Genomic DNA, 25,736 nt, shown 5'->3' with positions numbered 1-25,736 from the left:
CTAGACAGAAAACATTGAAATTGCATCTCCATTCTTTTTTTTTTTTTCTTCAGCTATGTGAGTTCAAACCACTTGGGCTCAATGGGTATACCATTTGAGTTCAATTGGGAAACCATTTGGTCTTCATGGGTGACCAATTATTCCCAATTGGGAGCACCAATTCATATCAAATGGTTAGGCCCAATGGGTGGCGAAAACACAATTGGTTTTTGACCAATTCATTTCAATTGGGAAATTCCCAATTGGACCCATTGAATTTTTTTGACTGGGAATGCGGTCACCGCGGCGCCGGCATGGTGCAATGGGCGTCGCTTCCTCCTCGCGTCACCTACAACCGTGCAGCTACAGGATTTCATCCACGAAGATCGGCAGAGAGGCACATATACACACTCCGTGAAAAGGGCATTGTCCCGGCCGGAATGCACACCTGCAGGAAACGCGCTGCATTTTTCTAGCAATGGATGATTCAGAGCTGTAGCCGGTTTCTAGCCTCAGGAGTCAGAACGGATGTGGTCGCAGCTTGGTGAAAAGGTTCTCGGTGCGCAGAGAATGGTCATTCGGTTGTGAAAGGATCTCCAACGTTCATTTCTGCCTCCGCCGCGATTTCTGCGGAATCAACAACTTGGTGACACATGCGAATCTCCTACATATCGGATGCGCATCTCGGTCAGGAACCAACCCTGTTCTACGTCCAGAGCGGTCCACTCTACAAGTGAACGAGCATGAACCCTCCAGGAGACTCATTTGTGCCGGGCGGTTTCCTTGCCGTTGCAAACGGTTGGACGTAGACGACGATTATTAAGCTCCCCAACGAAGTGCATCTGATTGCGTACACCAAAGGAACAAAATCCGGATGCTTTGGCGTGCACGAAGGCGAGCGTTCAATTAAAAAAAAATACTGTGGGTTGTGCAAGAGTGTCAAGTGCGTCATATGCTCCGAGCGGCAAAAACACAGATACTACATGTATGCATCTAAACGAAATATGCATGATGAAAAGTACCTACCGGAGTTTTCACCAGCGCACCAGGGATAGCTGCAATGAGGATTTTTTTGGTGCGACTGATTGCTTTAGCTGCGCCGGGGCCTGAAGGCGATGTATTTTGTCCTTTCTTTTCTTTATGTGCGAAAGGGCTAGGTAGCTTAGATATCACAGGCGGCTCTGTGCGCTAGGCCGTAATATTTAGCATGTTTTATCGTGACTGCCTAACAAGAAAAAAAAGAAGTACGGCGTTTTAATGCACTGCCGTTCGCGAGCCTCATGACCAGCTCAACCACTCGGTTCGCGAACGACGGTGCATCACAACAAACGCCCAATTTTTCTTTTCTTTTTAGTCAGGCGGCAGTCGCGATAAAACATGCTAAATATTACGGTCTAGCGCACACAGCCACCTGTGATATCTGCGCTACCCGGCCCCTTCGCACATAAAGAAAACAAACGACAAAAAACATCGCCATCAGACGCGCCGAACAAATGCTCATTGCGGCTATCACTGGTGGGTTACAGGCTTGGTGCAAACTCCGGTAGATACTTTTCATTATGCACATTTCCTTTAGATGCATACATACCTGTAACGAAGTGTTTTTCGCACAGTCGAGAGTACGCAGTAGGTAGCTAAGGTCGGCCATTCACATCTTGACGCTTGGTGGCCCTGTTGGCCGCGGCTCGGCGAAGGAAACCTGAAAAACCGCGTCTTGCATCTTGGCGCGCTTAGAGAGTGGCAACCGTACGCGGCAGATGTGGTTGGCATCGCTTTGCCAAGCCTGTGACGGCCACCGTGCCGCCCGGTGCCGCCAGCCCCCGTGCACTGGCGGCGCCGAGAAACACCGCCGACGCCGCTCAATGTGTTTCCATCGGTCGCCGCTACGACTTCGCGCATGCGCAGAAAACTCGCGCAAAAGGCGGATTCTAGAACACTATGCTAAATGTAAAAAAGAGCAGCCAGCAATTTCGGCTTGCTATGAACTTTCTTATAGGTAGCCAATCCAGTTCAAAGCTAAATGTCCACTTTTCGTAACGCGGTAATAGAGTGCGGTCTGCGCGGCACTCAACGTAAAAAAGCATGGAAAAAGGGCGGGTTGTACTTGCTGAAGTCCTTAGTATGACCTAGGAGGCATGGGATGGCGCCTTGGAAACAGTTCGTAGAACTGAAATGCGCACTGTACTGAACTGCGTTGAACTGAAGGCCGTTTGCATTGGGTTTAATGGCGCTACGGTGGGGGGTTTAAAAAAAGTTCATACTACTGAATACTTCGTTTAAATGAAGTTCGTTCAAGTGGTATTTTACTGTAGTTTGCATGGGACCATTTTTTACACACGTAAAAATGTGCTCTGCTGCACTTCAGCACAGAAGATCGATTGATGTGGTCTGCTTATTTAAAGCATTTTGAAACAAAGTAACGATTTTTTATGCGGGCAGAAGATCCTGCTTTGTCGCTTTTTAAAGTACTCTTTTAGCATCTTTTTTTTGTTTGTGCCACTATCTAACAGGTCCCGCAATGCACAAAATAATTATGTGCAGTTAGATTGCTTGGCTCTATCTCGTTAAGTTGATAGTTTTTGGGCATCAAGACTAAATTATAGTGTGGGAAATTGCCCTTGAGAAATGGAACATTCTTTTTTGCCGTTACTACCACTAGACTCAAACTCTTGCCGTTAGTACCAAAAGTGACTAAGTGATCATCCCCTGGGATTGAATGCGATGCAGCACCGAAGAAAAATTACAAATGGCATAACAAGGCTTATTCCGGAAAAATAAATGGCAATTTATGTATAAAAATTTGCATGTGACATTTTCGAATGATTGTTCCTGGAAAGACAATGTCAATATTGATTGTCATTGCAATATTGTCATTGCAAATGCAGCCAAAGCACAAAATTTTATTCAATGAAATCTGAAGTCCTCACGTCTTGCTCTGAAAAACGCTGTTCCATTTTTTCAATCAATCCTGGAGTATGCTTGCTGTGTTTCCTCATCACGAAACTTTGACTGACCAGATCAAAAGTATACAAAAGAAAGTGGCAAAGTTCGCTGAAGGCTGCTATAAGCAATTGGGGAGAAAATGAAAAGTGAGGTGCAATGGGAAGCACTCTCTTCTCACCGATGAAAACTGTGCTTGAACTTGTTATTTTAGATATGTAACAAGACTGCATTACAGGGACACTTGTTAAGCAACAGCACTATAGTATACCTAAAAAAGCAGATCATGACACCTAAATACAATATTGGATGAATCTTCACGCTAATTCCTTTTTTGCGAGAATTGCAAGAGTGGAGTTGTTTGCCTTTTAACCACGTATGCTGCACTAAGATCTGCTTCTTTTTTTTCGTGCTTCAACCCCCCTTGGTAAACATCTTTGGGCAAAGCATCTCTGAATAAAGAAACAATACTGGCTACGATGGCTCTCAAAGGGCCAGCCAGAACATCTGTCTGCCTATTGCTTCTGGCATTCGGAAGTATGGGCGACTTTCTCATCCTGGTCTTTTCAGAGCTGGACGTTCAGCTGCGCATACGGCCTAGTCTGCCAAGATGCCACCTTCATCACTGTTGAGTGCAACATTAACCAAGTTTCTGCAACTGCTCATGTTGAGGTCTGCTATGGCACCACCGCAGTGATTACAGTTGTGTCAAGTAATGCGAGGGCAGCACCACCAATCTACCGTGGCATTGTCACATACGCTGCTGTGAGCGGCTGTTCCTGACAGCTTCCTACTAGGAAACTGCATTGCAGACTACATTAGAATAAAGCCAGGGAGGAGTAGGCAGTGATTAATTCAGCCGCCGTAACTTTGTACACTGCCGGTGTCATCCTGGCCTAAACGTGTGCATGGACAATAATAAAAAGACTAGCGCATATAACACATACATAGGAGAAGACAGCATGACTATGTCTGTGTTATATGCGCTAGTCTTTTTATTTATGATGACACACCAACTAGTCCAGCTTTCTGCCTTGAGTCATGGACAGTCCTAAATTCAAACGCAGGTGGGCTTGCATTCAGACAGGCTGCCGGCCATATCAGTGCATGATAGGTATAGAAAGTAAACGGCCAAATAGCATTCTAGGAATGGTTTGTTTGCCCATCCGTGTAGAACATGGTGGTAGGGGCTGCCTCAGAGGTCATAGTGGCCGTTGTTGACGTTGTGATCCGGGCTAGGTGGCGGCCACTACGCAAATCCAGCTTTTGGTTGCTTAAATAGACTTGTCTGTGCATACGGGGATCTTTAGTCACCTCCACCAAGATGATGCGTGGCAAGGTTAGTCCGAGAAGTACAGCAGCTGATGACACAACACACAGAAACACAGCAGCGCCAACCTTCTCCTAGCACCGCTATCACTTTGTCTTCCGTCTCTGTTGGTGATCTTCCTCTTCTTCCTTCTGCGACTGCATATATGTAATAATACCATTACCAAAACAATAGTTTGATCATGTAGTTCCCTAAGTTTCCCCAGCCAGCCAACGTAACCAGGCTTGTTACCAAGCGCTTGCCAGGGCATTGCTGGTTTTCCTTAGAATCTCGCTGTTCCAGAGGTGACAGATATTTTATTCTTGATTCCATCCATTCATTGAGCTGGAACCCTGCTCGTCCCATGCCATTCACACTTTGTGTGGCAGAGGTTCTTGATGTACCACAGCTCCACGAGCTACCATGTCACATCGTGGATGAAGACATGGAACCCTTAACGATTTGGTTTGGAACAGTTCTGGTTAGATTGTGTGCACATACTGAACATTTGATGTGACAGCAAAAAATCACTGTTGTGCAGGTTTTGTCTCAAAAGAAGGCCGTTTTTCACCAGTTAAATTACTTATATCAGTGATATTTTGCAGTCCTTTAACCATTACTGATCATTCAATCTGCGGATAACTCCGACACTTTTCCCAGCACCTTCGAATTAAAGCAGTTGCACTCAACCTTTACATCAAGGTTTGGTCTTTTCAACTTATACATGTGTCATTTTCAGTTAAGTCTCTTTCTCGACAGAATGTGGTATCCCATTGAAGCAGGCCAACTTCAAATTGTCTATAATGGGTCCCTTTAAGCATTTATTATGAGAATGGTGACATGCCCAGAGGTCATGTAAAGTATGACTGTAGAACTGAATTTCAAAGCATGCCATCACACATATATCATGCTAAATGAAAACCCCTGCACTGATATTTCTGTCCCTTAGAAATAGCATTATTCCTGGATGCTTAAAAAAAATACGCACAAATGTGCACAGTGACACAAAGCTGCAATGATGTGCTATGACACAAACCAGGCTGTACTTCTCCAATATTTTCCATCATGCTACAGCTTCAAGCCATTAAAGAAAAAAGCCACACTGCACAAATGTTCAATATGTGACAGCCACCCTTCTGCCGTGAGGACCCAGAAAATGGAGCTACACATGGAAGACATGTTGGACATTAGATGATGATGAAGGCCAAGCAGCCTGGTGCTCTAGGAAATACCCAACTAAGGGTGTGAAAATAACATGCGAGAAAAGATGGAAGAAAGCTATAGGGTGAATAGCGGACAGCTGGAAATTAAGGGATGTTGAGCGAATTCAGCATTTCCAGTGCCACAGAGCAGGAAGGCCCAATCAAGGTGGTCGAGTAACTCTGTGTTTGATAATTTACAATAAAAGAATGCATCTTCCATCTGTTTGCTCGTAAGGTGATGCCATCATGACGAATAGAGTACAAAACAGAAATGCATAACAAAGTGTGCGCACATTGACCATATTTGGATGCAAGATGTACTGCATGAGACATGCTACACTTTTTTTTTGTCATATTAAGCCTTCAACTTGTGCATAGATGTTGCATCGAAACACTTTAAATGCCAAAAAAAAGAGAGGGCAAAAACAAGAGGTTACTCTGAAGATCTATAAACGAGTGACAAGGGCGTACAATTACTGTGCTTACAGCTGTGCTGCGTAATTTGTTGTCAGTATCTTGAGCAGTGATGTCTAAACAGCAAGCATCAACAGACGATGACGATGCGAAACAATATGAGAAATAGCTTTCAGAATGATATGACAGTACTTCAGGAAAGTAAAAACAAACAAAACAGAAAAACATGGCTAAAAGCTCACAAGCACCAAAATTCAAACCAATACATAGCAACCCAATTTCCAACAACTCGTATGTTTAATTTCAGCTGGAACGATCATGATGCATCCAACCACTCAAGTTGGTTTGTCAGGGTATAAAGGAATAATCACTATAATCAAATGGCACAATGTGTAACCCTAATTACATCTCAGTTTTTCATTGAAGCAGCAAACTAATGCCATTGAGATCAGTGCATTTGAAGAGTAAATCTACATTTAAAAAAATGTTGGCTAACAAGCCGGCTTGAAGCACGACATACCAATGCAGGAGCCAAAAAAAAAAGTGCATAGTGGAAAACGGCCATCTTGAACACTCGCACAAAGGTCATGCTTGTCGCACACAAAATGTTACGACATGGCATAATGAATGCAGCGTCCACAATGGCATGGCTCTTAAAGGCACTGTGCAGTGTCTGCGCACGCAAACACACGTGATATGTCCCCCGGTATTTGTTCGACAAGTCAGAGGACGGTTCATGGTTGCAGCACAGAGTGCTCCTGTCACACTGAGCACCATCCACTGTGAGTGCCTTGTTACACACCGGTGAGGCACCACAAGTTGTCGGTGGTTGCTGGCTGTGTACTGAAGGGCACACGATGCAGGGCACTCGGCAACGCGAAAAACAAAGTCGAGTTTGTGATAAAGGATGCTACACCGGAAAATACTTGCATGCTGCTCCTTCCCAGGGGCATCAATCATGGGAAGATGCATGTCACCTGAGTGCGTTGTAGGGACCTCCAATGCTTTGCACACATCCACGGCCTAGCGGACAGCGAGGATCATCGCTGATCCCACCACCCAGAAAATTATCACCTGCCACTTGTCATCTTGGCTAAAAGTAGAAAAACAACCTAAAAACAAACAACAGGCACCAAGGTTTGCCCCATGGTGGCAAAGCAGACTCCATTTCTGCTCCACCACAGCAGGTACCGAGATAGAGAGAACGAAGGCACACAGGGTCAGTCGTTCTCCAGGCAGGGTGAAAGGCACTCTTCTTTGATGCTCATATCCAGAGCACTTGAGGCCTCTTCCTCCTCTCCCTCGCGGGTTGCAGCAGCATCGGCAGACACGGTCCGGTCCAACAGGGACCGCTGTTTACAATATCGCAGCTCCGTCGGTGGTCGTAGAAACCTGGTTTGTGGAGAAACAAGGAAGTGTAAACACCAATCACTCAAAGTGCAGTGGCTGGTGAAATTTCTAATGCCTCGCTTATCATCCTGGTAAAATGTGAACAATTTTCATTTCTGCTTGTGAGTTACTAACATGCCTGATGAAATAACAGTTCCCAACTTATATATCACAGAGACATCACCAACTTATTTATCGTAGCAACATCAAACACGCATACCTATTTGCATCAATGCCGAGTCAACTGTTCATTTATGCTGTTACATTTTCCTCAACAAATCTTCCAGTCTGTCTGCATTCAGATGCATTACAGCGACATTCCCAGATGCTGCTCAACCAGGCAAGATTCAACTACTAGCACCTCACAGCACGTCTAAAAAAATGGTGCCCCGCGGTGCAACAACGCCAAAGCAGGGCCAATTTACTTGACCATCAGCAATTTGAGTGGCTTCCAGTGTGCCAAGGCATTCTTTTCCTCTCGCCCAATCTCGCCCTTGAGTACTCAAGCACACTCTGTCATGGCTCAGTTTCCAAGAGGGGCAGATTGGCCCAGTTAATTTACTACGAGTGGCAAGAACAGCTCTTGCAGTACAAAATGAGCCACAATGTCGCATAACAAGGGCCTCATGCACACAGCATCGTTGATGTAGCTGAGCAAACATGCAAAACTAAACTGTGTTGCTTCCAACCATATATCAACAGCACAGGGTTGTTAGATGCCTAGGCTAGTTGAGGAGTCTAGAAAGAGAACTCCCACTTTTGCTGGCGCTTATGCAAAAAGACACACCGCAGGTTATTGGACATGTGACACACACACAAAAGCTCCTTTGAAAGTGCTCTTGCAATATGCTCTGATTTACACAACAATGGCAAGGGGATCATGGCGCACCATAGCTTTTACACGAGTGCATATTGTTAGCCTAGTTGATTCTGCATAATAAAGATGAAATTAGCGCTTGGATGAAGACAGCCTTTCTTCTTTTTTGCCCTAATCAGTTGCAGTTGCGTGTGTGCCTGTACTCTCTGGGTGTGCTCATATTTTCCTTTATATGCCTTGCGTTCACACCGCAATAAACAGTTGGTAGAAGCACTTGTCTATTTTCTTTCTTCTGTCTTCGTCCAAGTATTAGCACTACCTTCATCTTTATCACAGTTTTTACGTGAGCGAAAACTGATAATATGGCATTGAAGACTTTGTTGTCTCTTATCTGGCAGCAAAAAACACACTTATTGCCAAGATGTTTCAATTCGAAATTTAAAGGACTTTTTTTTTCCCCCACAGTAATTCAAGCTCAGCTTTCCCTTATGGCACCATACAGAAAAATGATGCAAGTCATGATGTAAACATGCATTCCATGACTGCTGGCATGCGGCGACTGGTGCACTCTAGCTGCAGCCGAAATGAAAGCTGACCACAGCCACCATTTCATTTGCACTGGCAAGCTTGACAACAAAGTTTGTGCAGCCCACTTGAACTACAGCGACATCGGCTCCACAGAGTGTGCGATAGTTTTTAAGGCTAAAGCAGCTCAAGTAGTGGGACATCGAGAATGTCCGACCAGCCGACAGTGTGGGCAGCAAGCGAAGCTACAGCTGTCGATATTGGTCCGCCATCATCACGACTAACAGCCATTATTTGGGCAGTAACAACAGGTGAACTATGTGTTGTGGCAAAATATAAAGAAGGACTTCCTTTTCCTTGACAGTTGTAATGACCAGAGAGACACATGTCAAGGAATCCCCGCAAAGCACTCTCAAAGTGGGCTGTTTAAAAACAGCAGCTGCCGACAAGCAAAGGTCAACACTGTCCCGAATAGAGAAATAAAAGCTGTGATTCAAGAGGCTGTCTTGACCTTTGCTTCAAGCCAAATGCTCACGAAGACAACACCATATGAGGACAATGCACACAAAAATTACCACATTGCATTTCACCAAGGTGGAAACCGCCAGAACAAAGCTCACTACTGCCACTGGACTCCGAATTCAGGCCTTGCTGGCCATTGCACTCAACACACTGTGCCATCTTGGCAGCCGCTTTCTTCACATGCACAGTCCCAAAGCAACTTAGGCTGTGATGGATGCCGTAGTGGAGGGCTCCGGAAATTTCGACCACCTGGGGTTCTTTAATGTGCACTGCCATTGCACAGCTCACGGGCACTTTGTTTTTCGCCTCCATCGAAAAGTGACCCCCCGTGGCCAGGATTTGGCCCACATCCTTGAGTACAGATGCCGAGCACCCTAACTGCTGCACCACCGTGGCAGGGTAGAAAAAGATAAATATTACTTGTGCATGTACATCCATGCGTAGTCAAGCTAAACCTAATTTTTTTATGTAGTCTATGCCTACTTTATGATAAGTGGTCCCTGAAAGCACAAGAGACAGTTCAGCAAATGGCAGTCCAAAATTTGAGTGCCAGTAATGAATGGCGATTTGAAAATACCAGTGGCCTAGTCTTCTCACACAATCATTGGTGAAATTGCTGCAGTGAACAAAGATGTGTCGACCAAATGAAGAGATTTTATGCAGCAATGAGTCGCAAGCAGGAGTGTAATTGTTCTAAGTTTTGAATACAATTATTTGATTTCTATTTGTACAGACATTTAGAATATTCAAAGATTACCAAATACACAGAACATTTTCGAATTCACCGCAGTTTCCCCACACTGTGTGCTTCATCCCAATACTTGACCACATGTACTCAAGTATCCTCAAAAACCATTTTGTGAACACTGCGTCGCACTGCAAAAAGGGCCTCCCCAATAGTGTGTGCAAACCGCTTGATGCATTCTCACTCATATCCACCACTGTGTTCATCAGATAAAATTAATGCAAACAGTTTTTTTCAGGCCAATATAATCATTTGGGCTCACTGCTAATTTGGATACGTTTCCCGGCCCTTCGAAGGCTCACTTGACGAATGCACTCTATGAGCACCAAAATGACTCCACCCAGTTTTATGCAGATCCTTCCTGTACAAAAAAATTTGTATACAAAATCCTGTATCAGTTTGTACTGGGTTTTTCAGCATGGTAGACATATCTTTCTTAATTTTATTTGCAAATACCATGTGAACTCTGAAGCAGACAATTGTTTCTATGAAAAATTTTAATCTCTTATTTTTTTTTTCAGATCAGATGTTCAATATTCGTCGATAATGCCACATGGTGGTTACAATGCCGTGGGCCACAAATGAACACTGGAATGAACTCTTTACTGGGAAGACTTGCACCTGCAAAAGAACTGATCAGCGGTGGTGATAGCAGCAAACGTGCTCGCTGGTAATCGAACACAGAATGCCTGTCGTGCCTGTCGTGCCTGCCAACGCTCAATTTCAAGGCAACAAGGAAACATCGAGATAAAGCCGCAAACGGTGATTAGCATAACCTGGAACATTGCAGAAACGCACGCAAGTGGCTGGAATCTTCAAGATACATCTCGAATCATCTTGCGCAACAAGGAAAATGATAACGCGTCGTCTCCCGACAACGACCATGAACAAAGAATAGACAATCGAACCGCACACTAGATTCGCAATGATAAGGCGACATGAAAGATTTGAATCGTTTGCGGCGTTACTTCCCCCTTAGAAAAGTGTCGCCCAGATGCTTAGAAAATAAACAGAAAAGTAAACAAATTAAAATAACGAGGGCTTTTAGTGTGCATAATAAGGCTTTAGGCGCACAACATGGATGACTTCTGGGCGCACCCTGCACCACTGGAATGTGGCCGTACCGTCGGGGATGACTTCATAATTAAGCTGTCCGATGTGCCGAAGGACTTTGTATGGGCCGAAGTACCACTGCAAGAGCTTTTCACTCAGCCTGCGACAGCATATCGGCGTCCAAACCCAAACTTGATCTCCTGGTTTGAACTCTGCGTCAAGTTGTTGCAAGATGTATCGTCGGGCATCGGTACATTGCTGGCATTTGATGCGCAGCCTGGCAAGTTGTCGGGCTGGCAAGTTGTCGGCGACGTCAATGTTGTCTTCTGTCACGTGCAACAGCCTCCCATCGAGCGTTGTCTTTGGCTCCCTACCATACACGAGCTTCAACGGAGTCACCCTGGTTGTCTCCTGGACGGCCGTGTTGCACGCGAAGATCACGCAGGGCAGGATGGCATTACAGGTCTTGTGTTTGGCGTCAACGTGCATAGCAATCATGTTCGCAATTGTTTTGTTAAGGCACTCCGTAAGTCCACTAGTCTGGAGATGGTATATGCTATTGTACGTCGATGACTTGTATGACTACAGTACAACCTCGATGTAACGAACTTCAATTTAACGAAATCCCCGATGTAACAAAATTCGATATACAGAAATCTGCTTGTGACGATACTCACGATGCGAAAAAACGATACCGTATTTGTCGCGTAATCAACCCACTCGCATAATGAACCCACCCTCCACTTTTGCACCCGAGAATTTGAAAAAAAAAAAAATGCGTAAAGGCCAGCTGGCTCACATGCAAGCGATTGAGCAATCTCAGCGACGAGCAGCAGCGACAGAGCGAAAAATTTCAAACTTGTTGGAACTGCATCCCTCTCGCCGCTCGAGCCACCGCTGCAGCTAACAACGTTTGTGTCACCGCGGCAGAAATCGCGAGCGTTTTCGCTCGCATGTCGATGGCGCGCATCACTCCGTTTCGGTGGTCTCATCCGCAGCTCATTTCTTGGCAGCGTGCCAAGATGCTGCGCAGCGATAACATCCGGGCGCGTTTATCTTTTGATGGCTCCTGCGGTGGTGGGGAGCGAACTTGGCAGAGTGCCCGTGATGGCTTGATTGCACAAGCCACACCGCGCTTGGGGCGGGCGTCATGATAGCAGCAGCTAACCGCATGCTTTCGTTGATTCATACATGCAGGATAAACGACTCCCGAAAAAAAAAAAAAAATACTGCCGCCGCTTAACGTCCGAACAGCACAACAATAAGAAAGGATGACTCTAAAAAAAAAAAGAAAAAGAAAAAAAAAACAGCTGTCGCTTCTTAATGTCCGCAGGTGCCATAGCCACGTCAGCCGCCGCGCGCAGAGGCGCAGAGAAAGCGTCCGACGTCTGTCTGAAAACGGGCTTAGCTGGTTTGGCGCATGTGTAGCGCATGCTGAAGAAGAGAGATAGCTCCGCAAAATAATGGGCACACCCATGCACATGGCTTGCAAACGTCATATGTTGGCGCGGGGGAAACGATAACTGCAGATGCGTGCGCCTTTGGGGAATGAGCGCGGAGCTGCCCAGACCAGCCGTCGCCGAACTGTTCCTTCTCATTCCTTCCGCGCATGGCTTAAAAATGTCACGCGGCAAACGGCCAAGTGTGATGCGATCGTCTTTGGGGAAGGCACACTTTCCAGTGCGTGGTGCGGAGTTCGATATATCGAACAGCCGGTGAAATTAAGTTCGATATATGAAGCGGCTTTCCTATACTTTTACATGGGATTTTCAAGGGGATATTCCGTGAGTTCGATATAACCAAAATTCGATATATCCGGGTTCGATATAACCGGGTTCGACTGTAGTTCAGTTTCGGTAACTTTGGGCGCATAGAACACAATGTATTTTTAGCCCCCCTATAACGAAGTAAATTTTGCCGAACTTTCAATGTAACGAAATTTAGTTGGACTCAATGCCTGAACAAAGGTGTACCACGATCCTGAGTGGTACACCCATCAAAGCGCACGCAGGCTGAAAATAAGCGCAGTGCTGCCAAGGTGGGTCGACCTTGGCGCGGCGGCGCAGCAGAGCCGAGTGCGCTTTAAAATGTGATGATGATGATGATAATAAAACGTGGCATACGCTGCGCCATCTGATGTACTACGCGGGAGACACAAACATGGTGTTGAGCAACTCCACTAGGCGGTACGAGCATCGGCCCAGTTTAGGCGCCGCAGCGCAGTGCCTATTTATGCCTATTTTTTGCGCAGCGCATGTCGGCATGCAGCGTGTGTGCATTTGTGTGTTGTCACATGGTCACGTGACTGGTGACCTGTCTCTCGTCGTCGTCGTAACGCTTGTCTGGCGGCTCCGTTCCAGCAGCATGAGTGGCAAATGAAAAGTGCTCTCTCTAGAAGTGAAGGCCAGCATACTGGTTGTTGTCGCGGAGGGCGAAAAGAAGAAAGATGCTGCCGCAAAATTCGAGATACCGCAAAGTTCACTCCCCATGATTTTGAGTTCCAAGGAATCCATCACCGACCCCTTGAAAAAGGGGGCAAGCAGCCAGCGGAAAAGGTTGAAAGCAGCAACCTATGAAGACGTGGATAAAGCCGTTTTCAAGTGGTTCATGTCAACCCGGACAGAAAACATTCCCATCGGTGGTGCGGTCCTACAACAAAAAGCAAAGGATTTCGCATGCCTGCTTGGTCGCGATGCCTTCCGGGCCAGCAGCGGCTGGCTGCATAAGTTTAAGGCTCGACACTCAATCGTTGGCAAAAGCTTGAGCAGTCAGTCGTCATCGGCTGATGCAACAGAATCGGCTGCCTGGATTACGAACGCAGATATCCTCGAGCGCTACAATCCGGCAGACATATATAATGCCGATGAGACGGTATTGTTTTATCAGATGCTGCCTAATCGCACACTGGCTTTGAAAGGTGATTGTTGCCACGGCAGCAAGAATAGCAAGCTACGGATCACAGTCCTCTTGTAGGGCTTTCGATTTGGCTTAGCAGGTAAAGAAGTCGGTGGCCACGATGACCCGCTTCCTACCCACAGATGAAGTTGGAAAGGGACCGAGGAGATCCATCCCAATTTACTGAAATGGCCTATTCGGGGGAGGTATGGGGTTTAGTAGCCTGGCAGCTCTGATCGGAGCCGTCTTGCATCGCTGACACTCAAGGCATGTTTCCATGTAATGAGCAACGTTGGCAGACAGTCACGGCCAGTAGTACTTCTCCTGGACTCGCTGCAATGTGCGCGCAAACCAAAGATGCTCTGCTGTCGGCTCATCATGCAACGCCTGCAGAATTTCCTGCCGGAGGCTTTTAGGCACAGCAAGAAGCTGTGCACTCCTGTTGAGTGTGAAGTTCTTCTTCACGAGGACGCCGCTGCTTTATGCGAACGAGCACTTGAACACAGCAGGAGGGAAAAGGGTCGTGCCTTCCAGGTAATCGGTTAGGCCTTTCAAATCAAGGTTCGAGCGTTGCTGCTGCCCAAAGCTGCTGGCACTTACCGGTCCCAAAGCGTCGTCGTCATCGTCCTTCAGGGGAGCCTTGACGGGAGCGTGGGATAAGCATTCTGCGACGGAATGCTTGCGGCTCGACTTATACACTACAGTCATGTCAAATTCTTAAGTCGTAAGCTCCATAGGGCAAGGCAGCCATTTTTCAATTTGGCAAGCCAGCAGAGCGCATGGTGATCGCTTACTACCTTAAAGGGTTGACCGTACAGGTACAGACAGAAGTTGGAAGTGGCCTAAATTATCGTGAAGCACTCCTTCGCGGCGGTCGAGTAATTTGCTTCAGCTTTTGAGAGAGACCTGCTAACATAAGCGATAACTTTTTCCACATCCCGGCACTGTTCTGAATAAGGACTGCACCTAGGCCCATGCTGCTTGCGTCGGTATGAATTTCAGTCAAGGCATTTTCAACAAAGTGCCCGAGGACACTTAAGGAGCACTTAAGTTCCTCGAAGGCGTCCATTTTAGGTGCATTCCACTCAAACGAGACATCTGCTTTTGGAAGTTGCGTCAAAGGTTTCACAGCCCAAGGAATCGCCACACTGCTTCCTTATCACTGGGCTGTGGAAACTGTGCAATCAAAGCAGTCTTCTATGGGTCTCGACGAATTCCCTCCTTGCTTAGGATATGGCCTACAAACAACATCTCGCCTACGTGAAACTTCTCTGCTTTCAACGTCAGCCCTGACGTATTGATCGCGTCGAGTACTGTCCTCAGCCTTTTTAGGTGTTCTTCAAAGTTCGAAGAGAAGACGACGTCATCTAAGTGGACCAGATAAATCTGCCACTTCAAGCCAGCCAGAACAGCCATTACACGTTAGAAAGTGGCTGGTGTGAACGCTGTCTTCTCACGGCCTCTTTCGTTGACCTCAATTTGCCAGTGCCAGCTCTTCAAGTCCATGGATGAGAAATATTTAGAGTTGCAAAGGTGGTCTAGAGTGTCATCGATGCGAGGGAGCGGGTAGACATCCTTTTTCGTTATGCTATTGAAGCGACAGTAATCAAGGCAGAAACGAAACATGCCACCTTTTGTCTTCACCAAAACGACTGGTGCCGCCCAGGGGCTCTTCGATGGCTGGATCCCATCGTCAGTCACACAGCATTTCCTCAACTTCATCGCGTACGGCCTGGCGTCCCCGCGGCAATACACAGTAGAGGATATGACGTAGTGGTCGAGCATGTTCTTCCGTGATGATGTGGTGTATTGCCAACAGAGCATACTGCACTGTACGTTACAGAAAAGCACTCGCTGTAGCTTTCGAGAAGAGTGTGAATCTGGTCTTCTCAGTCTTGGGGTAGTGCTGCATTGATGTCGAACGCGGACTGCTTGGCTGGATTGGGTGCATCGTCTTCAGGTTGGCTGGGGAGGGCGAATACATCCTGGATGTCCGCTAATTCATCGAGAAAAGTGATCGTCGTGCTCTTGTTCAAGTGCCGGTATTCTTCAGTGAAGTGGCCAGCACTTGCGCTTGTCCATGACGAAAATGGGCGACGCCTCTTGTGATTCCCAGACCACACTCCAAGAGCAACTCGGTGTTTCCTTCGACACCTTAAATGGTTTCAATGTTGCCGTTAACCACGGGGACGACAATGCTTGGTCAGAGCGGTACACTCAATGCTTCGTCGAGGACGGTTAAGGCAATGTGATGCGTCAAAGGTGCAGCAGCAGGTATAATTTTTTCCGTCGAAAGCGTAATGAGCTTTGATCGAAGGTCGATGATGGCCCCGTGTTCACTGAGAAAGTCTATATCCAAAATTACGCCGCGCAAGCACTGCTGCAGGACCACAAAGCTGGTAAGGCGAGTATGTCGATTTACTGTCACTTTTGAAGTACATCGTTGTGATGACGTTACCCTAGCGGTTCGTATCATCGGGCCGTCCCAAGCGGTCGTTACTTTCTTGAGCTCTTGGCAAATTGTCCACCGATGACTGAGTAGTCAGCTCCAGTGTCCACTATGGCAGTAATTGTGCGTCCATCGATAGTCACTGCAACGTCACTTATTCGTGTCCTTGCATTGTGCATCGGCCTTGGTGTGGGATCTTGACTCCGTCCTTTACTGAAGGCACACCACCGTCACTTCGCTGGTTGGCTTTATTAGCCTGAGGTTTGGTCCCGTCATCGTTGCTGTCGTTTGCAGCAGCAATGTAAATGTTGCGGCAGTCCCATTTGTTGCAAGTGGAGGACTTATAGCAACCTCACCTCCAAAGGTTGCTCCCTTTAGTTTTCCCTACTTGGGTAGAGGACCGGTACTGACAGCTTGGCAGCACAAACTCACCGCTGCACAGAAAGTTTTCGAATTCTCCCGGTCGTTCGCCAGGACGAGGTCGTGGGGCGTCGATGGCGCAGCCGCACAGACCGATTCGCCTGTATGGGCTGTGACGGAGGATGTGTCAAGCCTCCCCACAATGAAAACAGAGTGGTTGGGTGTTAGATGTCCTCCAGGCATGGCGTTTCCTGAGGTTTGGAGGTCGTTGGTAGGCTTGGCGGGAGCCAAGGGACGACTTTCGGGAGCAGGATGGTAGTGGCAAGGGCTCGGAAGGTCACTTCTGGGCATAGGATGACGTAAGCCAGCAGCATAATTCATGTCTGTTGCATCTTGCATTTGAGCTGTCGGAGCCGTTGCCTGAGGAACGCTGAATGCTTGCTGGACTCCCTCACAGATGACGTCCGTGAGCGACACAACCTGCGGCTGCACTTATGACAGCAAGAGTCGGCACAGTTCTTCACAAACGACTTGACGGATCATCTCACAGAGGTTATCTCCATTTGTAAGTGTGTTGTCTTATTTTACCATAGAACACATGACAAATTTGACAATGCATTGGCTGCCCACTGTTATATCCGATATATTGTTAAAAGTGTTATAAGTGGGTTTGACTGTATTCGATTATGCCAGTATCTCTCAGTATCTTTTCGTATTTTACCAATGTATGCCAGCAGTTCAGGAAATAAGAGAATGCACACGTTGCACACACTGAGCGGTTATAGCTCCTAAACACAATGCCTATTGCTGCAACGAAATTTGACAGAATTTCAATGTAATGGCCCTCCATGAGACGCTTTTTCTCAGATAGCAAGCAGGACGACAATAAAAATAAGGACCTCAAACTTTTGCCAGGGCATGGGCTGCCCTCCGTGTAGCAACAACCTGTGCAATTAAATATATTTAATTAAATATATCAAATAAATTAAGTATATAAAAAACCACAATCGTATGTTTTATGGAAGAATATGAAAAACATGAAAAAAAAAATCAAATAATAATCAAGAAGGCTTCCATTAGGAACCGCTCAGTTAATACAAATCTTTATGCATGACACGCAAATTTTGCTGGTTTCCCACTGAGTCAACACTAAGAAAATATGTCCCTTTTAAATATAATTTTCACCGTGACTATGAACTACAGTAGCCGACGGGTAATTCGGACTCCAATAATTCGGACTTGTAGGATATTTCGGACTTCAGTGAGGCACCGTCAGTCACCCCATAGAAGCGCATACATATTCGCGACGGATATTTCAGACTTTAAAAGTCCGAAAGTTCGATTTTTCGGACTAATTTCAGTCCCCTGCAGGCCAAAATCTGCCATCTTATCGGCTTTTCGCCGGCGCAACAAGCGCCATCTTGGATTGAGGTGGATTGGCTCTGCAGTTGGATTGGCTTGACATGGTTTCGGTGCCCCATTTTTGCCAGGAGAGGCCCCTGCAATCTCTGCCACTTCGAGGTGGCAGTCGGATTGTCATCGCCGTCAACCTGCTTTTGTCGCCAACGCTGACACGGGCAGCTATCTCTTCATGCTTTGTCTCATACGTCCGCCGTGTTGTCACACGAGTTTCTTGTTGAGGTGGACGACGGCCTCGATATGTGTGCGGACCTCACGGACGACGAACTTGTACGCCAGGTTCTTCAACCTGAAGACGAGTCGGACTCCGACGACGACTCGGGCGGCCTACCACAGCCATCGCTTGCACAAATTACGAACGCTGTGAACTTGCTGTCTAGCGTGTACAGCGAAACGACAACTTTGGCGCAAGTACAAGCGCAAATCGTCGCCAGCAAAAGAAATTTGCCGCAAGGTAAAATCGGCGACTTTTTTAAGCCGATTTCCTCTGAATAAAGTGATTTTTTGTGCTTCACGAATTTTTCGGACTGTTCGATTATTCGGACCATTTTTCAGGTCCCTTCAAGTCCGAAAAAACGGTCGGCGACTGTATACAGACTCACAGGGCAGCCAAGCAGGAAAGTATAACTGCTCCGCAAGTACAACACACCCGAGCAAGAAGGGAAGCTCTTCAAAAATAAGCCCTCTCAGCAGTTCCTAAATGCCTCATGCATGGCACCATTACTCAAGTGGTGTACCTGTAGCAGAGCCGCTCGCCGGGCTCCTTCTGGAGAATCTTGACCCGGTAGTAGTAGCGCATGGCCCTGGACATCTTGTCAAAGTTCATGTTGAGGTGGTTTTTCTGCATGCCCCACAGCTTGGCCAGCCGGTGTGGGTCGGTGATCTTGAAGACCCCCTTTGCCTGGTCCTTCCACGTGATGCAGTAGCGGTACTTCTGCTCAGGGTCATTCAGCAGCTGCTGCAGAAAGTCCCACAGGAGCCGCACACCTGCACAACAATGCGAAGCTACTAAGCCCACCACCAAGCCTTTGGCTCCCTTTGCCTACCACAGTGCATACTCTCAAACATGACAGCAAATGACAGCAGCAGACGCATACCTCGTTGATGAGTTTTTTTAAATATCCTGAAAAAAAAAAGTATTATCTGGGAAAACGTATGATTCGAACTGCCTGATTTTGAAAAATTTAACTGCAGAATGACTTACAAGCGCATTCAGAATTCAGACTTTCGTTGCATAAAACTGAAGGTCCATTTATAGACATGAAGTATCTACTGCTCCTTGTTTAGCTCTCGCAGAATGGCCCTAAGCATAATTTAGTAACAAATGCGATCCCTTTTTTGGATGTTCACGGATGCAGCCATCGCGATGGCATACCTCGTTTTTACTCATGCTGCATCATCCAGACCCCGCCCGCTCGTGTGCAAGCAAACAGTTGTAGTATTCAAATGCCCTAAGGCACCTCGACTTCCTTCGATGCTTTGCACCTAGACACTGCAGAAAAGCAGCTGTGGCAGGTGAGCGCCACTGATCAGTTCTTTTATGTCGCCAGCCCATGCCCCGTTGATCACAAAACATATCATACAACAACAATTTATCAAAATTTTGAACGCAGTAACCAGAAAATCATGTCATCCAGGCATGTATTAACCAGGAGAAAAATAGTGTACAGTTGACGACTGGTTTTTCGGACACCCAATTTTTTGAACATGCTTGTTTATTCCGACTTTTTCCCGGCCCCAGGACATACCTCATAAAGATTACGTGGCTCAAAATTTCGGACACTCGATTTTTCGGACATTTTAAGCGTCAGCTGGGCCAACTGCCCCACATTTTGAGCGGTGTCGCCGTCATCTTGCTTTTTTACTTTTTCCTTCGATAGTCTCAAAACTGGTGCTGGCCTTGCGTGCTGCTCCTCAACTAAACTGACGCTGGATCGAGGCTATATTATTTGCCTAGCAGCTTCCGCTTCCTGAACAACGTCGCTGCTCGCTGCCGGAGTGCTTTTTTTTTTCTTTTAGCTTGACTGCTTCGACTGCCTGCGCTGGGCTCACAGATGCAGAAATTATTTGCCAAGTGCTTGCGCAGTGTAAGAGCGACGACGACGATGACTCAACTGCAGCAGCGCAGCTGACGCATGCTGAGCTGATGCAAGCGGTCGCATCCCTTTCGTCGGCTTACGACAACACTACGACTCTCGCCGAAATTCAGGCGGACATCTTAGCATGGAAGCAGAGCGTGGTGCAGAAAAGAATTCATGACTTTTTCCGGCCTCAAAGTCAATAATAGGCAATAAATTCAGCTTTTTTGGAGCACATATGTTTTTTCGGACATTTTCGCGGTCCGTTGAGAGTCCGAAAAAACGGTTGTCGACTGTAAGTTTATAGGAGATGTTTTACTGCTAACGATTTTGAGTGAGTAAAACGAGAAGGCATATGAAACGACAACGCATCAACGAGGTACTACTGTATTTGTATCAAGTCTGCGAAATGGGCCTAACCCAAGCAGCTTGCATACACAAAACAAATTCTAGGGGGCATTTTGGACCCCTAAATCGCGATAAGTCAAAAGCCTTTATTGGTCAGTAGCCCTCCACTAGGACACCTCTTCTTTCCTCCCTTCCCTTGCGATGCGGTTCAGGTGTCCGCGGAGAAGTGTGACAGATACTGCACCTGTAAACCGATTTCAACCACTGCTGATTCCTACTTCCGCTTCTATATGCTATGTAGTGTGGCATAAAAGGAAGCGTCAAATTAAATGTGCGGCATGGATGCCTGGATCAGGCACCCAGCAGAGTCATTTTCATTTATATGTAAATCGCCTGGTGAAGTCATCGGTTATGACTGGATGTGACGTTATGATGACGTCAGTTCTGGTCATCGTAGTCATTACTACTCATCGCTGAGCATTTTTACTATTTTCCAAGTCGACGACCGATTTTTCGGACACCCAATTTTTCGGACATGCTTAATTATTCGGCCTTTTTCCCGGCCCCAGGACATACCTTATAAAGTCAATGTATTACGCTGCTCAAAATTTCGGACACTCTAAGGAGGGCTATTCGATTTTTCAGACATTCCAAGCGTCAGCCGGGCCAACTGCCACACATTTTGAGCGGTGTCGCCGTCATCTTGTTTGTTTACTTTTTCCTTCGATAGCCTCGAAACCGGTGCCGGCCTTGCGTGCCGCTCCTTAGCTAAACACGCTGGATCGAGGCTATAATATTTGCCTAGCAGCTTCCGTTTCCGGGCCAACGTCGCTGCCGCAAGGCTGCCGGAGTGCTTTTTTTTTTTTTTTCCTTTTTTTAGCGTGATCGTTTCTACTGCCTGTTCCTCTGTGTGTTTGCCGTGTAGGCCTAGCCGTGGTCATGCTGATGCGAGAACTACGTTCTGCCACTACTGTGGCTCGCATTTTATTGAATCGGCTTCAGTTGTTTCCGGATTTTATAAGATTTTTTTTTTTTTTTTTTCATGCAAAGCGACAGCGAGAAGGCACTCAACGGAGTCGGCGTTGTAATTCAGTGTTTGGTGGTTGTGGTGTGCCTCGACAGTGGGAAAACCTACTCTGTCGATTTGCTTGGAGCACTTAGTACCCTCGCCGATGCGTAGAAGTCTGTAGCACCCACAACGCTGCGCAATCGCTTCCGCGACGCGGGATTTGTGCTGAATGACGAGTCGGCTGCCTTGGACAAGGAGAGCGTTGTCGAGCAGTTGTCAGGCAGTGAGCAATTCATTCACGACCTTCGCACTGCTGGTGTCGAAATTCCATCGGCCGTCTCGTTTTCAAAGTTCACAGACGTGGACCACCAGCTGGAACTGTGCTCTGGGCTCATAGATACAAGAATTATTCGCCGAGTGCTTGTGGAGTCTGAGAGCGAGGACGATGATGACTCACCTGCAGCAGCACAGCCGACGCAAGCTGAGCTGATGCAAGCGAAATTCAGGTGGATCTGTTAGCACGGAAGCGGAGCGTGGTGCAGAAAAGCATTCATGACTTTTTCTGGCCTCAAAGTGAATAATAGGCAATAAATTGAGCTTTTTTGGTGCACATTTGTTTTTTCGGACATTTTCGTGGTCCATTGAGAGTCCGAAAAATCGGTCGTCGACTGTAGTTGTGGTCATGACAAGTCGTAGTTTGACATATTGGTCACTACAAGTCATTTTAGTCACTATTAATCATCATTATTATTAATTTTCATTAGTCCTTAACCCTACAGGTGTCTATAACTTTTATTCATTACCTATTGCCATCAATCATTTTAATTTTTCATTGCCCTCCTCACATGTCCTCCATTTGCGAGTGACTCATCAGCGCGATGACGTGATGCACAGCTCCCACACACAGATTTTTGCTCCATGGCTTTCGTCTTAAAACACAATGAAAAGCTTTGCCCCATACAATCGAAAGCTTTATGACAAACAGTCTCCATTTGAAAGATCATCTATTTAGCCTCATTATTGCATAAGATTCACAATTTGAGAGCATTAATTGGTTTCCCATAGCATTCAAAGCAAAAAAAAAAAAGACGATAATCCATTTGCGATGGAAACTTTCATTTCACCTCTGCTGTGATTTGAAGTTTCATCCATTAGCAAGAAATAGGTTACAAAACCCAATACAGAAGGAGGTCCCAAAGTCAAAGAAAATGTTAATGCACTGCAAACCATAGCAACCCCATGCAATGGCATTCACAGGCCTTCCGTGCGGCTGTGTAGAAGGAATTGGATGACGATTTTGAGGCCTGGTAATAAGAAATTTGAGCTCAGCTGTTGAGATGGCTTGCATACATAACATAGCCACAAAAGGTTTCGCGCTCGTCCTGTCTACCTCGTTCCTTTTGTGTCGTGTCTTTTGCGAAAAAAAAAACGGAATGCTTAGGCACCAGCTAGCCTGCAAAAGCGTACTCGCAGGTTTCTCCCTACTCACCTCTTCATCCTCCCCTGTTGCTTTTCTCCTCACACTGTACCTCTTCCTACCTCGCCAACACAATATTTTCACTGCGTATTGTCCCAAAGATCTCTTGCGCTATATGTACGAAATTTGGCTACATTTCATGCATAAGCAATGAAGATGCCGTGTCTCCCATTACTGTGATCTGGTTAAAGGGGTGAACCTAGCTGCATAGGCAATTGCTATAAAGAATGATGGAGCTTTTAAATTCAAAGTTTATGCAAAAGGAATACAAATTTCTTGCATGCTGCCTCGTAATGGCAAACACAGTGCAGTGCTCCTGTAGCATTACACAAGCTACATACACTGCAGGTACGTGCCTCATTCTAGCATCCACTGCTAGAAAGTAAACAGTGTCACTACAGCCACGGCGACCTGTACTTTCTCGCAGGTGAGGCACCTTAGTAGGGATGTACCAATCTCCACACAGAGCTCTTTGATTAAAGGTGTTTTTTTCAGTGGAGCAATTACTTTGTTATTGTTTTGTTTCACAAACGAAAAAACCACACTCACTCATCTTGTCACCAGGTGCATCAGCGACAACCCGGCCCGTTCCGGGTGGCGTCACGGGAGGCACAGTGAGCGCCATGGGAGCTGGCAGTGCAGGCGTCTTTGCAGCCATGGGTGGCATCATTGAATGCAGTGCCACATCGGGTAGCATGCCGGGAAAGGCTGACACACCACCACGAGGGGGAAACACAACTGGTGTCGGTGGGGTTGGACTCCGCCGCACCAGGTCCATAACACCCTGCCAAGGGAAAACATTCGATGCCAGTCACACCCATAGCAACATTGAGAGTTGGTCTACACTGCACTTTAGCAACTGTTCGCTTTGAAAGTTGCTGCCCCGTGATGATTGCATTTCTGTTTAGGAGTCATTGACCGTGTGGGAAATATGCCAACATGGACACGAGCTCCTCGTCATGCAGCGCATCCAAGGTCAGAGCATTTGAAATCTGTACACGTCTGTGGCTCTGGTGTAACGCAAGCATGCAGCAGAACATTCATGGCTTTCTCCTAAGTTAATCGCTGATGTTTTTCTACGTTCAAGTATGCTTCAACTGTACCTACAGTTTGTGCCTGGAGAACCGCTTCTCTTGTTACAAGTTAAGCAAGTTGCAGTATAGACAAAGCAAGCTATGGTTTAGCAGAATTATTATGATATACATAAGAATCTTCTTATTCACCCCGGACTCCACAAAAGAAGCAACACACTGGAAGCAAATTGGACCACCAGAAGCTGAGTGCTTCGAAAGCAGGGTTTTTGACGTTTGTCACTGTTATTCACATACAGTAAAAGCTTGTTAATTCGACTCCCATTAATTTGGAAAATCGGATAATTCGACCTTCGCGCCTGGTCCCCAGAATTATGTATAGGAGTCTATGGGACGAAACTCTCGTTAATTCGGACGGATTTAACCGCGCACCGGATAATTCGGACAACTTCGGGCAGCTACCGAGGCTCGAAAACGAAAATAAGACGAACGCGGCGCAATAGCGATACCCAAAAGCAGCATCGCCATGGACATCAATTAATAAACTTGGCTCGACTTGTGGCTGGATGGGTGCTTTTTCTTGTTTTTTCACGAGTCGACTTTACTGGCGGTGCCATTTTGTCGTTTTGCTGCTGTCGGTGCGCTACGCTGTTGTATTGAAGACTGCTCGCTTTAGTGCGGCTCATTGCTTCTCTGTTGTGCGCTGGTATCACCGCACTCGCCCCCGATGGCAACACCGGCGAAACGGGCGAAGAGCTATGAGGCCAAGGACTTGGCTACCAAAGTGGAAATTTTGCGGGCCCTTAAGAACGGGCTCTCCCGACAAGAAGCAATGAAAAAATATGACGTTAAAAGGTGTACTTTAAGCACATATGTAAAAAATGAAGAACAGATTCTTCAGGCATTCGAAAACGAGAAGTTCCAAGCGTCAAGAAAGCGTCTGCGAACAGCAGCTCATCCAGAGTTGGAAGAAGCCTTGTTCGATGGGTGGTCAACTCGTGTGATGCAAACCTCCCATTGAGTGGACCCCTCATCATGGCGCAGGCCGAGAGGTTTGCACTGATGATGCATATCGATGGATTTCGGAGGTGTGCTGCCGGATGAGGTGACACTCGCCGATTACATCAGCATTGATGACGGCGTTGCTACAGCCGGCTCTCTAACTGAGGAAGAAATTGTCTGAGACGTACTGCACGGCGAAGATTCGGAGGAGGAAGAGGGGCTACGAGAGGAGCAGCCTCGGCCCCCTTGCACAGTGAAGGAAGCAGCAGAGGCCCTCGTTGTGTTAGAAAAATTTTGTTGGGGCACTGCAGATGGCATGCGCGCTGCTGAGCACCTGGAAGGACTGAGGAAAATAGTATCCGCGCGGGTTTCTGCGGGAAAATAGACAAGCATCCGTGATTACTTTAAGTAATAAAGGTATGTTGAGATAAAATCGTGCATGTTTTTTTTTTTGTTCTCTCGATAATTCGAACATTCGGTTAATTCGGACGTATCTTACGGTCCCTAGAAGTCCGAATTAACGAGCTTTTACTGTACAGCCTCAATCCACAACGAAGGTTCAGCAACCGCAGACTGTTCCCTCGCGAGAAGAAAACACACCCCTGAACGAAGAGATAAAAGCAAAAAACCTCTGAATGGGACAATAGAGTGAAAGCTTGAGAAATGTGTTTAACTCCGATTAACTATAGGTGCAATACAGCCAGTGACAGGCTGTTGCTGATGCTTTCAAGAGAAAGACTACAGATTAACACAAGCATCAAAATGTTGTTACA

General features: G+C 46.6%; 1 protein-coding gene across 9 annotated transcripts in view; it reads right to left on the bottom strand.

Annotated features, from left to right (window-relative positions):
* Nucleotides 1–2,852: 2,852 nt before the first annotated feature.
* Nucleotides 2,853–25,736, bottom strand: part of aop (ETS variant transcription factor anterior open) — a 219,031-nt gene continuing 196,147 nt past the window's right edge. For all 9 annotated transcript variants that reach the window (XM_084586220.1, XM_084586218.1, XM_084586226.1 and 6 more), the window contains 3 exons: nucleotides 23,480–23,714; nucleotides 18,756–19,005; nucleotides 2,853–7,236 (listed from right to left, as the gene is read on the bottom strand). In XM_084586220.1, coding sequence (XP_084442346.1) covers nucleotides 7,065–7,236; nucleotides 18,756–19,005; nucleotides 23,480–23,714 — 657 coding nt within the window. In that variant the 3' untranslated portion in view covers nucleotides 2,853–7,064. The remainder of the gene's footprint in view (nucleotides 7,237–18,755; nucleotides 19,006–23,479; nucleotides 23,715–25,736) is intronic.

Source organism: Amblyomma maculatum, unplaced genomic scaffold (assembly GCF_055883805.1).
Source record: "Amblyomma maculatum isolate TAMU_Amacu unplaced genomic scaffold, ASM5588380v1 scaffold_15, whole genome shotgun sequence".
NCBI classification, from domain to species: domain Eukaryota; kingdom Metazoa; phylum Arthropoda; class Arachnida; order Ixodida; family Ixodidae; genus Amblyomma; species Amblyomma maculatum.
The sequence above is the reverse complement of the archived record's forward strand: the minus strand, read 5'-3'. Positions and strand labels throughout refer to the sequence as shown.